The sequence below is a fragment of the Capra hircus genome, chromosome 7, assembly GCF_001704415.2.
Source record: "Capra hircus breed San Clemente chromosome 7, ASM170441v1, whole genome shotgun sequence".
In the NCBI taxonomy this organism is placed as follows: domain Eukaryota; kingdom Metazoa; phylum Chordata; class Mammalia; order Artiodactyla; family Bovidae; genus Capra; species Capra hircus.
The window spans coordinates 94,281,697-94,295,464 of NC_030814.1; the positions used below are offsets into that span (position 1 = coordinate 94,281,697).

General features: G+C 44.5%; 1 protein-coding gene across 1 annotated transcript; it reads right to left on the reverse strand.

The window, feature by feature from the left end:
* ZNF562 (zinc finger protein 562) lies at positions 1,588 to 13,768 on the reverse strand. The gene is made up of 6 exons (XM_013965143.2): positions 13,725 to 13,768; positions 9,198 to 9,286; positions 8,510 to 8,636; positions 7,274 to 7,357; positions 6,046 to 6,128; positions 1,588 to 4,729 (listed from the first exon to the last, which is right to left on the reverse strand). The coding sequence occupies exons 3-6, from the start codon at positions 8,541 to 8,543 to the stop codon at positions 4,439 to 4,441; spliced, it is 492 nt and encodes a 163-aa protein (XP_013820597.1). The 5' UTR covers positions 8,544 to 8,636; positions 9,198 to 9,286; positions 13,725 to 13,768; the 3' UTR covers positions 1,588 to 4,438.

Here is a 13,768-nt window from a genome sequence, read left to right on the forward strand (position 1 = left end):
AAAGCCCCTACCAGAGATAGGCAACAAGAGCATAAGAAAGTGGTAAGAATTTAAAAGGAGCAAATGAAATCTGTCTGTATATGTAGATATGATTATCTGTAGAAATCCCCCCAACGATCTACCCATCAGTTATTAGACAGGAAGGAGTATATCAAATTTGCTATGAATAGACTCAACAAAGAGAACTCTATGAGGACCAGCAAGATACGTATACCTCTAGGTCTTCTCCAAAAATACAGGGTGAAGTATTCAGATTCTAGGAAAGAAAACCATGCCATTTCTCACAAAAAGTCCAAAAAAGACTTCTAAATAACACAAGGAAAAGAACCAAATTAAAAAGTGCAGCATGGAAACTATGGATTAAAAGGAAGAAGACCCTGAAAGAGAAGATGACACTGCCAGGATAAATACGACCAACGGAACCCCAATAAATGAGTTAAAGAGCGTTGCACTCTTTAGATCAGTCATTCAGTCTAAAAAAGACTCATTAACAACTGAATGCCAGCATTTGAGAAAACAGATGGTGACTGTCCTCTCCAAGGAATGCCACAATTACAAGGATGACTTCAAAACTGAGTATTATGGGTCTATCCTGCCATGATGAAGATGGTACCTATGTTTACCAAAATGAATGCACAATGGAAGAACCTTTTAAAACAACTTTAGCGGGGTATCACTTACATACTATAAAACACACATTCGAAATATACAGCTCAAATGATTTTTAGTGGTCTGTCTACAATGTGGGAGACCCAGGTTCGATCCCTGGGTTGGGAAGATCCCTTGGAGAAGGAAATGGCAATCCACTTCAGTACTATTGCCTGAAAAATCCCATGGACAGAGGAGCCTGGTAGGCTACAGTCCATGGGGTCGCAAAGAGTCGGACACGACTGAGTGACTTCACGTTTACGTTCATCACATTGGGCAACTATCAGCATGAACCAGTTTTAGAACATTTCCATCACCCCAGTAAGATCCCTCATGCCTGCACAGTTAATTGGGTTCTCCCACCAGCCCAGGCAAAAATGGATCTGCTTTATGTTTCTATGACTTCTCTGCCTAATCTGCATATGTCACATAAATGGGACAGTACAGTCTGTGGTCCTTTGTGACCGGTTTCATTCACTGAGCATGTTTTGCAAGGTTCATTCCTTTCTGTGACTTCCCTGGTGGTCAAGTGGTTAAGACACCAAGCTTCCACTGCACAAGTTCTATCCCCAGCTGGGGAACTAAGATCCCACATGCTTCATGGCACAGTTAAAAAAATGAAAGGAAAAAAAAAAAAAAACTTCATTTATTTGTATGGCCAAATAATATTTCATTGTATAGTGAACTATATTTTATTTATCCATTCTCCAGTTCCCCAAAGGGAAATTTGGGGTTTTCTCTTTTTGGCTATCATGACACATGTTATGAACACTTGTGTACAAGTCTTTGGGCAGCTTTTGATTTCTCTTGGGGGTCAAGTAGTTTTCTGTTACGACCAACACCATTTTAGGTTCCCACCAGCAATGTGTGTTCTCTGAACTTTGGAAGCTGCATTTTCTAGTTCCCCTTTTCCCTCAAGATCACATTTGTCAATCGAAATTTTTTTTTTTTTTTGTATTTTTAACTTTTGGCCAGGCCTTTCAGCTTGTGGGATCTTAGTTCCCCAACCAGGGACTGAACACGGAATCACTGCAGTGAAACCGCCAAGTCCTAACGACTGGACCGTCAGGAAATTCCCAATTTCTTACATATCGAGGATCGAGTGTCCACACTTCAAAGTTCTGCATGTGTTGTTTTTTTTAATAAATAAGCCAATAAGGTGCAGTGCTTTTAGAAAGCATGAGTCTCCTTTTCCTCTTTCTTAATGCAACCTCTGCCTTAAGATAAGGATAAGCCAGCTTGGCTTCTGTTTTTGTATAGTTTTGATGGTACACAGCCACACCTGTTTATTTATGTATTTTCTGTGGCCACTTTTGTGCCACATGGTAGAGCTGAGTAGTTGTAACAGAGATCATCTGGCCCACCAAATCAAAAATATTTAATATCTCCCTATTTATCAAAAAAGTTTGCAGACCTCTGTCTTAAAGTGTAGGTTTAGAAATATGCACAAAATACAAAGAGTTTCACTAGTGTGTGTTGAGGGGGACTACCCTGATGATCCAGGGGTTAAGATTCTGTGCTCCCTAGGCAGGCAGCCTGGGTTTGATCCCTGGTTGGGGAACTAGATCACACGTATCACAATGAAGACGTGGCACAGCCAGATAAATAAATTTAAATATACAATTTTTTTAAACCCTATTGTTTTGAAGGGCTGAGAAAGAAATACATCAGACTGGCCTAATCTAGAACAGTAAATCTGCCCTGCAAATTAACCCCCAACGCAACTGCTTTAAGGTGTTTAGAGTCGTGTACAAAGCTCTTGATTAGGACACTGAGAAGGACACTGGCCTATCAGGCTATGTGATGCGGGCATGTGTGATGAGGCAATCAGCTTCTAGGCTGTCTGCTCAGGTTAAACTGCCAGGCTTAAAGTCATGTTGTTTTTTGAGGGTTTTTGTTGTTTTTTGCTGCTAGGCAGCTTGCAGGATCTTAAGTTCCCTAAATAGGGATAGAACATGCACCTCCTGCAGTAAAGCATGGAGTCCTACCCACTGGAAATTTCCACCAGGGAATTTTTTTTTCCCTGTCAAATTGCTGCTTTTATTATGGAACACAAAAGCATTTTCATTTCCACAGTTTACAGCTTTGTTAATGATGGGCAAAATCAATGTTAGTCTTTCTGGGAAGATGGTAATGTTTTAATTCGGGTGGTGATTATAGGGGTTTACACACTGGTCAAATTTCATCAACCTTTAAAATGGTGCATTTTACATGCAAGGTAAGTTTTCAGACAGAATTATAAAATTAAACATCATTCTCCAGAGAGAGATTCAGAGAAACAGGTGCCTGCATGAAAAATACATTTAAAGATTTCTTCTCTTGGTCTTGGAAACAGGAGATATAAAATGAACAGAGATGTTTAAAAAACTAGGGTTCAACAATCAGCATAAAATTCCATTTCCTGGAGTTCAGCTCCCAACTTTGAACAGAAATTATGTTTGACCTAGCGACTGAACAACAAAACCTGATACCATAAATAAAAATCAACAATGGATAGGAAAATATCTTAGGAGACATTTTAGAAGGGCATTTTAGGAACATAGAAGACGAGAATCTAAATATATTCTCATTACTAGTAGAGTGTATTCGTGACTACACATTATTGTCCCAACACAAATCAGCCTAAGACCACCAGGGACAAAACCTATAGTCTGACAAAGTCATATTTACCAACATGTTACAAAGGAAACGACATACCTGAGGAACCACCGGGTGTCCCACCAAACCACAGAAGACACAGGGATATTAGAGGACTGGGGGGCAGGAGAAAGTCTGGATGAAATTCAAGTGAAGTAGTATTTTGATAGGCTTAAAAAGTAAAGTGACACTGAGTTAAAACAGGTCTAATAGATATATCAGATGATACTTAGAACCAAAGTTTTAAAAACCTTAGCTCAAAACTCATGTGCGGGTTCAACTGGTGGCTCAGTGGTGAAGACTCTACCTGCCAATCCAGGAGACGCAGGTTTGATCCCTAGGTCAGGAAGATCCCTTGGAGGAGGAAATAGCAATCCACTCCAGTATTTTTGCCTGGAAAATCCCATGAACAGAGGAGCCTGGAGGGCTACAGTCCTAGGGTGGCAAAGAGTCAGACACAGCTGCATAACTGAGCACACACACGTGTAATGTAGCCAAATGGGGTATTTAGCAGGATATCTATGGCCTTAACTGCTTAAATTCAAAAACACAGACTGAAAATTAATGAGCTCGATTTCCAGCTTCAAGATAGGACCTAATAAAAGCCAGCCCACATTCTTCACATTTATATATTTTCTCTGCCACTCTGAATTTCCTTGTGCAATAGTTTAAGCCCCAGCAGGCTTCCTCCTCATACTAAAGCTATTCACAGAGCTGCTCTCCTGTGGGATCGATGAGCCTTTCTCTGCTTCCACTCCCAGACTTGTCTTCAGCATGCATCCTCACGTGTTTCCTACATGATGAATGATGATTGGAAAGCTTCTGACACTACTACATCTTCCCTCTTGCATGTAGCCTCTTGTGGGCAGTCGCCTTAGAGCTCCTATGGAAGGCTTTTCCGCAGTCACTGAATGGGTAGGGCTTCTCGCCAGTATGGGTCGTCATGTGTGCCATCAGAAAGAACTCTCTGCTAGAGGTCTTGCCGCAGTCACTGCCCTGGTGGCGTTTCTCCCCCATGCGTGCTTTCTTACGCAGTCGCATCACTGCTCCTGACGAAGGCCTTCCCACAGTCACTGCATTCATATAGCTTCTCCCAAGCGTGCGTCCTCTGGGGTACAGCGAGGCTCGAGGTAGAGCTGAAGATCTGCCCACACTAGCTACACTTACACAGTTCCTCTCCAGGATGAGTTCGCGCGTGCGGCCCGAGAGAGGAGTTGCAACTGAAAGCCTTCCCACACTGAGAACATTTGCAGGTTTTTTCACCAGCATGGGATCGCACATGGACGCCAAGGAAGGAAGGATAACTAAATGCTTCCCCACATTCTTTACGTTCAACGCGTTTCACGCCTGTGTAATTCCTCTTAGTACTCAGGTCAGGATTCCTTCTGATGGCTTTTCCACACAGACTGTGTTCATGGGACTTCTTTCTAGCTTGAGTTGGTGCCTGTCAATGAAGAGATAAGCAGTAACTAAAGACTTTCTCACTTTCATTGCACTCATGGGAATTCTCCCCCATAGGAAGTGTGTGGTGTAAAGAAAGCAAATTCCTACCTTAGAAACTGCTACCATCTTCAGAGCACGTGCACTGCTTCTGCCCTGTCTGAGTTCAAATTGAGTAGAGAATGAAGTGAAAAGTGTTTAGTTGCTCGGTTGCGTCCAACTCTTTGTGACCCCATGGACTGTAGCCCTGCCAGGCTCCTCTGTCCATGGGATTCTCCGGGCAAGAATACTGGAGTGGGAGCCATTCCCTTCTCCAGGGGATGTTCCCAACCCAGGTATTGAACCTGGGTCACCTGCATTGCAGGAAGATTCTTTACCATCTGAGCCACCAGGTAAATACAGGGAATGCTCTACCATAAGGTTCCATCATGAATTGAAAGAGACACATGTACCCCAATGTTCATCGCAGCACTGTTTATAATAGCCAGGACATGGAAACAACCTAGATGTCCATCAGCAGATGAATGGATAAGAAAGCTGTGGTACATATACACAATGGAGTATTACTCAGCTGTTAAAAAGAATTAATTTGAATCAGTTCTGATGAGATGGATGAAACTGGAGCCGATTATACAGAGTGAAGTTAGCCAGAAAGAAAAACACCAATACAGTATACTAACACATACATATGGAATTTAGAAAGATGGCAATCATGACCCTGTATGCAAGACAGCAAAGGAGACACAGCTGTATATAACGGACTTTTGGTCTCAGAGGGAGAGGGAGAGGGTGGGATGATTTGGGAGAATGGCATTCTAACATGTATACTATCATGTAAGAATTGAATCGCCAGTCTATGTCTGACGCAGGATGCAGCATGCTTGGGGCTGGTGCATGGGGATGACCCAGAGAGATGTTATGGGGAGGGAGGTGGGAGGGGGGTTCATGTTTGGGAACACATGTAAGAATTAAAGATTTTAAAATTTAAAAAAAAAAAAAAAGGTTCCATCATGGCTGCATTCATAAGACTTCTTATATACAGGCTTTTTTTTTTTTTCTGATAGTTATGTAAAAGAAAAATTCAATTCTAAGCCATATATATGGACCTGCTTACTTGTGGGATCTCTCTATGAATCACTATTGAAATCAGTTTAGGATATTACCCAAATTCATGGCACTCCAAGACTCTCTCCTGAGACATGACTTATCTTAGGTGAAGGCTACTGGCCCCTCGTGTCTCCCCAGGTTGTTGTGCTGTTTGTCTGTCTCATGGCGATTTCCTCCTGCAGAGAACTAGCAATGAGCCCTCAGGAGCCTTACCCTTTTCCTGCCGGTAAACGGTTTTTCCCCAACTTTATTCCTCTCAGCCGTGGTCTCTTTGGTTTTAAGCTGAGAATTCTGGTCTGAAATGATCAGAATAAAAAACGTTTAAGTTCATGGAGAAATAAATGGTTAGATAACACAAAATAACAAACAGAGGCCCATGGAGTTTTTCTTTCATATACTGACTCTTCTCAGTCAATGTGACAGGGAAGAATGCGCCAGCAGTTAAAGACAGACTTAGGATTTCAGCAAGGTATAGAATTTGACAAGGACGCACACAAGGGGTGAAAATGGCAAGTGATAGGCCAGGGAACAATTCTGTTAAGAATGAGACAACTGCTAATAGTCTAAAAAAGGGCAAGCAAACTTTGAGGACAGTGGGAAAATGGGCAAATAGCACACGTGGGAATGTTCTGGAAAGAGGAAGCAGTACTCAGTACTCTGTAATGGCCTATATGGGAAAAGAACTTAAGAAAGAATGGATATATGTGTATGCATAACTAGTGCATAACTAGTTAGGTATCGCTGAATACCTAAAACTAACACAGCATTGTAAATCACCTATACTCCAATAAAAATGAATTAAAAAAAAAAAGAGAAAGCAGGACAGAGCTTATTCTTAGAGCAAAAGTGGTAGAAACAGCAAGGATTATGTTCAAATCTTGTAATAACCTACAATGGAAAAGAATCAAACAAAAAAAAAAAGGATATATACATAAATGTTGTTGTTTAGTCGCTAAGTCATGTCCAGTTCTTTGCGACCCCACGGACTATGTAGCCCAGCAGGCTCCTCTGTCCATGAGATTTCCCAGGCAAGAATACAGGACTGGGTTGTCATTTCCTTCTCCAGGGGATCTTCCCAACCCAGGGATAGAACTCTACCACTGAGCCCCCAGTACACCCTATATACATATATATTAATACACATATGGCTGGTGGACTAAGTCCATGGGTCGCAAAGAGGTGGCCATGATTTAGCTACTAAAACAATATATATGCATGACCGAATCACTCTGCTGTATATCTGAAATGCATCCAACATTGTAAATCAGCTATACTTTAATTTAAAAAAAAAAAAAGTGGGAGAGAAAAGAGAGAAGGGAAGGAGAGGAAGGAAAGCAGAAGTTTCGAGAGGAAATTCACCCCAAGTGGCTGGACACAATTTCTCAGACAAAAATGATCTTTGAGAAACTTTGTAAAGGGGCTCCTTTTCCCCAGGGCTCACCTGCACAGGTGTCTTGGAGAAGTCTCCTCTTCCGGGTTCTCAGCTCCTCCTGGGTGAGCAGGCGGGGCTTGCGGAGATGATACCCTGGCACGTGGGGAAAGACACATGAGGTGAGGGAGTGTGCAGGGTCAACACGGAAACTCCGCCCAGGCTAGGGCCAACAGTTTCAGCACGTGTGGCCCCATGAGCAGTGACACAATGATGGTTGTTGTTCAGTCGCTCAGTCGTGTCCCACTCCTTGTGACCCCACGGATTGTAGCCCATCACGCTTCTCAGTCCATGGGATTTCCCAGTCAGGAATACTGGAGTGGGCTTCCATTTCCTTCTCCAGGGATCTTCCCAGACCAGGGATCAAACCTGCACCTCCTGCAGTGGCAGGCAGATTCTTCACCAGAGGCACCTGGAAAGCCTAACGTGACAACCCAAGACCCAAAACTCTGTCTCACGTCATGCCCTCCAGGGATCAGGGATCCTCAGACCCAAGCTCAGAGACACACATAAGGGGCATGAAAGCTTCTGATCATGAAGAAAATCAGGTTGATAGAATGAATAAATGTTCACTCTCAAAAGGAAGACAGGAGACTAGGGGCTAGTGACTGCAGCCCAGGCATTAGCCACCTGCTTCTGTAAGTCAAGTTGTATTGGAACACAGCCCTGCCTATTTGTTTATATGTCATCTGCGGTGACAGCATTCAGCAGTTGCAACAGAGACCCAGGGTCCACTGAGCTGAAAATGTTTACTCCCTGGCCCCTTAACAAAAAGAGTACTCACCCCCATTCTACACAGTCACTTTTTTTTTTTTTTTTTTTTGGCTATGCTGCAAAGCTTGCAGGAGCTTCGTTCCCCAACCAAGGATCAAACCTATTCCCCTTCCAGAGGGGAAGTGTCCAGCCCTAATTACTGGACTGCCAGCGAAGTCCCTATAATATCACTTCTTAAGGATGGGCGCAATGAAGAGTAGCCCCCGCTCGCTGAAACTAGAGAAAACCCACACGTAGCAACAAAGACCCAGTGCAGCCAAAAAATTAAAATACATAAATAATTTTAAAAATAATAAATCTGCTTAAAAAAAAAAACTATGAATGACATCCTGCCCATTGTATACATATGGTGGGGTGTTGCTCCAGGACCTTGCTTCAGACGTGTAAACGCCCCCATCGTTAAACCACTGATAGCTCTGAAAAACAAAAACAAACAAAATCTACTAACAAAGAGAGATGGCCAACCACACTCACCCACAGAAGTCAGGTTCCTGTAGTTCTCCAGCATCACATCTTGGTACAGGATTTTTTGAGCGGAGGCCAGCTGGGCCCACTCATCCTGGGAGAAGTCCACCAACACTTCCTCAAAAGTTACTGGGTCCTGAAACATTACAGGCTCATCTCCATCAGTGTCCCAGGAGGCCAGGGCATCAGGAAGATGGAGCCAGATGACTGAGGCTTGGGAAGTTCAGACAGAAAGGTGAACTTGACCTCAGCAGCCCCATGTAGCCCCATCGATATGTTAATTCTTCAACACACAGTTGAACTTCCCTCCAGCTAGTCTGTGAACCCATCCTGCCTGGGTCCCCTCAGTCAAGTAACACCCAGCCCTGAGCTCCCCAAGGTCCTGGAAGAATACTTGGTAAATGAATGAGTTAAAGCAAGTATACTCCAATATAAATTATTTTTAAATAAAGTGACAAATTTTAATTTTTTTTAAATTTAGATAAATGAATGAGTGATGTTCCCAAGAGTTCCCGAAACAAAGTGGTCTCATAGATTTTCTTGGTTTTCTGTCACAGCCCAGAAGTGACTATACCGAGAAAAATTCATAAATACTGAGGCAAGAGTAGGGACAAATCCCGGTGGGGTTTAAGGCTCCAGGCCACCCACCCTCAAGGAAGGGAGATGCCATGTTGGATGGAAGGGGATTTCCAGTTACCTCTGACTAGGCTGTTGGCAGCTCTGCAGCCATTGCCTCTTCCTCCAGGTTCCCCTCCTGGTGACAGGTGGGGTCCTGAGCAGGCACAGCTGGAAGACAAGGGAGATGCCGTGAGAAACAGGCCAAGCCTAGATTCCACTCCACCCAAGCCTGGACACTGCTTCACACGACCCTGAATGAAGCAAAGGCAAGCCCACCCACCTGCCTTCAGGCGGGTTTCCTAAAAGGCCAGGGAGGCCCTGTCTCTCTCACAATTAGAAAAGAGGCCTGTGGACCTTGCCACCCAGGGGAAGCCTAGTAATCTCCCGTGACTATTGTGGGTAATCAAGTTTCAGAACAGTTTTGCAAGTCGATTGTCCAAGTTTACAAAGTGAAAACAAGGAGGGCAATGCCCTGGCGATCCAGTGGCTAGGACTCCAGGCTTTTACTGCCAAGGGCCCAGGTTGAATCCCTGGTGGGGGAACAAAGATTCCACAAGCCACTTGGCAAGGGGGAAAAAAAAGAAAGAAAAAGGAATAAGATGTCCCTGGTAGTCCAGGGGTTAAGACCTTGCACTCCCAGTGCAGGGGGCCAGGGTTCTATCCTTGGTCAGGCACAGCCAAAAAAAAAAAAAAAAGGATGAGGGGTAAAGGAAGGAAGCAAGGAATAATACAATATTATCCCCCAAATATCCAAAACCCTAAAAAGCACTGCTCCTAGGACCCAGGGGCTCCTGGGGCTCCACTCTCACCTCATCCTGGCCTTTGGAAGCCCTGGAGGAAGAGGGTCTCAAAATACTGGCTAGGGCATGAACTAGCTCTGAGAGGGGGCTCAAGGGGGAAGAAAGCCCGTGTGGGAGTGGCTAGAGCTTGGTGATTGGAGTGTCTGGGGAGGAAAAATGAAGGAGCAGAGGGACCAGGAGCTGAATCAAGACCAGGGCAAAGGATGGACCTCCTTGGTGGTCCAGTGGTTAAGAGTCCTCCTGGCACCACAGAGGACACGGGTTTGATCCCTGGTCCAGGAAGATTCCACATGCTGCAGGGCAACTAAGCCCGTGCTCCACAACAAGAGAAGCCATGGCAATTAGATGTCCATGCAACGTTAACTGAGAATAGCCACCCCGCGCCCCCCTGCCCCGCCACTCACCTCCAACTAGAGAAAAGCACCGCAGCAACAGAGAGCCAGTGCAGCCAAAAGTAAATATATAATAATAAAAGACCAGGGCAAAGGGACATGTGGATTTATACCCCAAGACTAGCTTAGCAGAAGAATTTGGCACCAAGAGTGTTCTGTTCCTATTTTTATTTTTTTAAGACCATATTGACCACTGTTCACAGGACAGAACTAGGGAGGGCAGAAATAGAAGCAGTGGGCTGGTAAGCAGCAGTGGCAGGGCCCAGAACACCTTGGAAGACGCCAGGAGCAGCAGAGACTATTCTAAGTCACTAGTATGGTATACATATCAGAGGAAACACCAAAGGATTTGCTAAGGAATTCAACTGGGGTGGAAGCAGGGCTGGGGGAGACCCTCGGCCAATGGGAGAAGGTAAAGAAACCAAGGAAGGATCACAGGATTCTTTATACTCATCACAATGTTGAACTTTTGGAGGTGAGGAAGGGAGGAAGGCACAGCTTGCAGGATCTTAGTTCCCCGACCAGGGATTGAACCTGGGCCCCAGCAGTGAAAACATTGAGTCCTAACTACTGGACAACCAGAGAATTACCAACAACTGAACTTTATACCTGAGTCCTGTGGTTCTAGAAAACAGTGATGGGTAAGAACCGCCCCTCCAACCCTTTGTGCCCTGCAATGAAACACCCTTCCCCACACAACTCAGGTAAGACCCAAGGATGACCCCTCTGTTTACCTAGGACAAGGCCAGGCAGAGGCTATCCGAATTCCCAATATCTGTCTTGTGAATGAGTAGCTGAACTGTCTGTACCCCTTGAACAGCCTGGACAAAACTTCACCAAGCTTCAGTCAGGCGTCTCCCCATCCCTCAACCACAACTCTCGTGGGTCATTGAACTTTGACCCACCCATGAACCTGGAAACCAGCTGTCCACCCTGACAAACTACCCTACCACCCCACCAGTCATCCCACTTCTCAGCCTTGTTTATTCTTTCCTATCAAGAAAGCCTGACCCGGGATTTCCCTGGCAGCCTTGTGGTTAAGACTCCAAACGTCCAATGCAAGGGGCACAAGTTCAATCCCTGTCTGGGAACATAAATCCCACATGCTGCATTGTGCAGCCAAAAAGAAAAAAAAAAAGCCTGACCCTAGGATGGGAGGTTTTAGCCTATAGCAAGTCTCTCCTTACAATATTAGTACACTGGCTAAGAGATGACCACTACTTGAGAGGGAAAGATGGAGAAGAAGCAAGTTTGTTCAAGGTGAGGTTTGGTAGAGGCAAAAATATATGTATGTATAACATGTGAAAATTAATATGTATATATCACATATACTTTACACACACATATGCATAGTGTATTTAACAAATAGCATATTTTCCCATCAAATTTAAAAGGGTTATCCCAGGTGGCGCAGTGGTAAAGAATCCAGAGATGCAAGACACTTGGGTTCAATCTCTGGGTTGGGAAGATCCCCTGGAGCGGGTAATGGGAACCCACTCCAAGGTTCTTGCCTGAAGAATCCCATGGACAGGGGAGCCTGGCAGGCTACAGTCCATGGGGTCGCAGAGTCAAACACAACTGAGCATACACCCCACACATACACCCCAGAAAGCTCAGGCACTAGTCAACTTGGGAGGACAGAGGGTGAGGGACATTTATTCATTCTGACTTGCTCTCCCCACTCCTTGGCAAAAGAGGCGGGGGCTGTTGTCAGCTGGAGGTTTCAGGAAGGTAAAGGAAATTTCCTCTTGGGGCAGGGCTACCCCTACAAGGCAGACTCCCTCGGAGAGAGGCTTGATACAGCAGAGGGGTCTTTTTTTTTGTTTTTGCAAGAGGGATATCAAGGCCTGTTCTTAGGCTTGTGGGAGTGAAAGTGGTTGGGGAGAATAATATCAAAATATGGTGGACCAGCAGACTGAGAGAGGGCTTCAGGGGATGTCTCCTTTTGGGGGGGAGTGGGGGAGGGCCTACACTGGCTCTAAGTTGCAGCATGTGGGGTCTAATTCCCTGACCAGGGATTAAACCCGGACCCTCTGGGTTGGAAGCATGGAGTCTTAGCCACAGGACCACCAGGATAGTGCTCCAGGGATGCCTTATCTGGGCTCCAGGTTCAGGCAGCCACCTGCCCTCAGTACCCAGTAGAAAAAATTGTCTTTGCCACAAATGACAAAGATGACCAGGGACCCGTGGCAGTTGGGACTGTGCCAGGGATAATTTGAATTTATGTGTATAAAAATTTTAAATATCCCCATGCCTTCAACTAGCAACTTGCAGGACTGTAGCTAAGAGAAACCTTGGCAACTGTGCAGATATAGACAGATAAATAGATGTGTGTGTATTCAAGCTTGTTTACTACTGTACAAACTGTTTATAATGGGTAAAAACTGGAACCAAAATATCCATTAGAGTACAGCCAGGGGCTAAAGAATGACCAGATATTTGTATGTGGGATATGATTATGGCTTTTAAAACCAAAAAACTGACACAGATCTTGAAGTATTAAATACGTTTACATAATCTATAATATATGAGTATGCTCAGTGGCTCAGCCACGTCCAACTCCTTGCAACCCCAAGGACTGTAGCCCGCCAGGCTCCTCTGTCCATGGAATTCTCCAGGCAGGAATACTGAAGTGGGTTGCCATCTCCTCCTCCAGGGGATCTTCCCAATCCAGGGATCAAACCCAAGTCTCCTGCATTGCAAACCTTCAACCCCCGCACTGCAGGTGTATTCTTTACCACTGCGCCATCTGGGAAGCTTATAAAATATATGTACGTGTTAAAAATAACTGTCAGGAAAAAGCCTTCAATGAATACTTCTCCAAAGAAAATACATAAATGGCCAATAAGCACATGAAAAGATGCTTGACATCACTAATCATTAGGGAAATGCAAACATGAACCATATTGAGGGACTTTCCTGGCAATCCGGTGGTTAAGACTCCATGCTTCCAGGGGGCATGGGTTGGATCCCAGGTCAGGGAACTAAGATCCCACAGGCTGGTGGGGCAAAAAAATAAATAAATAACGAGACATCACTTCATACACAGTAGGATGGCTCTTATCAAAAGAAAAAAAAAACTAGCAATGGTTGGAGAGGATGTGGAGAAACTGGAACATTTATGCATTGCTGGTAGGAATGTGAAATGTGCAGCTACTGTTGAAAAGTGTGACGGTTCCTCAAAAACCAAACTATAGAACTACCTTAACACAGACCCAGCAATTCGAGTTTTTCCATTCTTTTGGATCTGTATACCCAGCAATAGTATACACATCCAAAAGAACTGAAAGCAGAGACTCAAACAGATATGTGCACATGAATATTCATAGCTGCATCATTCACAATAGAGGAAAGGTAGAAAAAGCCCCCTTGTCCATCAACAGATGAATGGCAAAGCAACACGTGTATACTTACAAAGGAATATTATTCAGCCTTGTGTGTGAGTCGCTCAGTCGTGT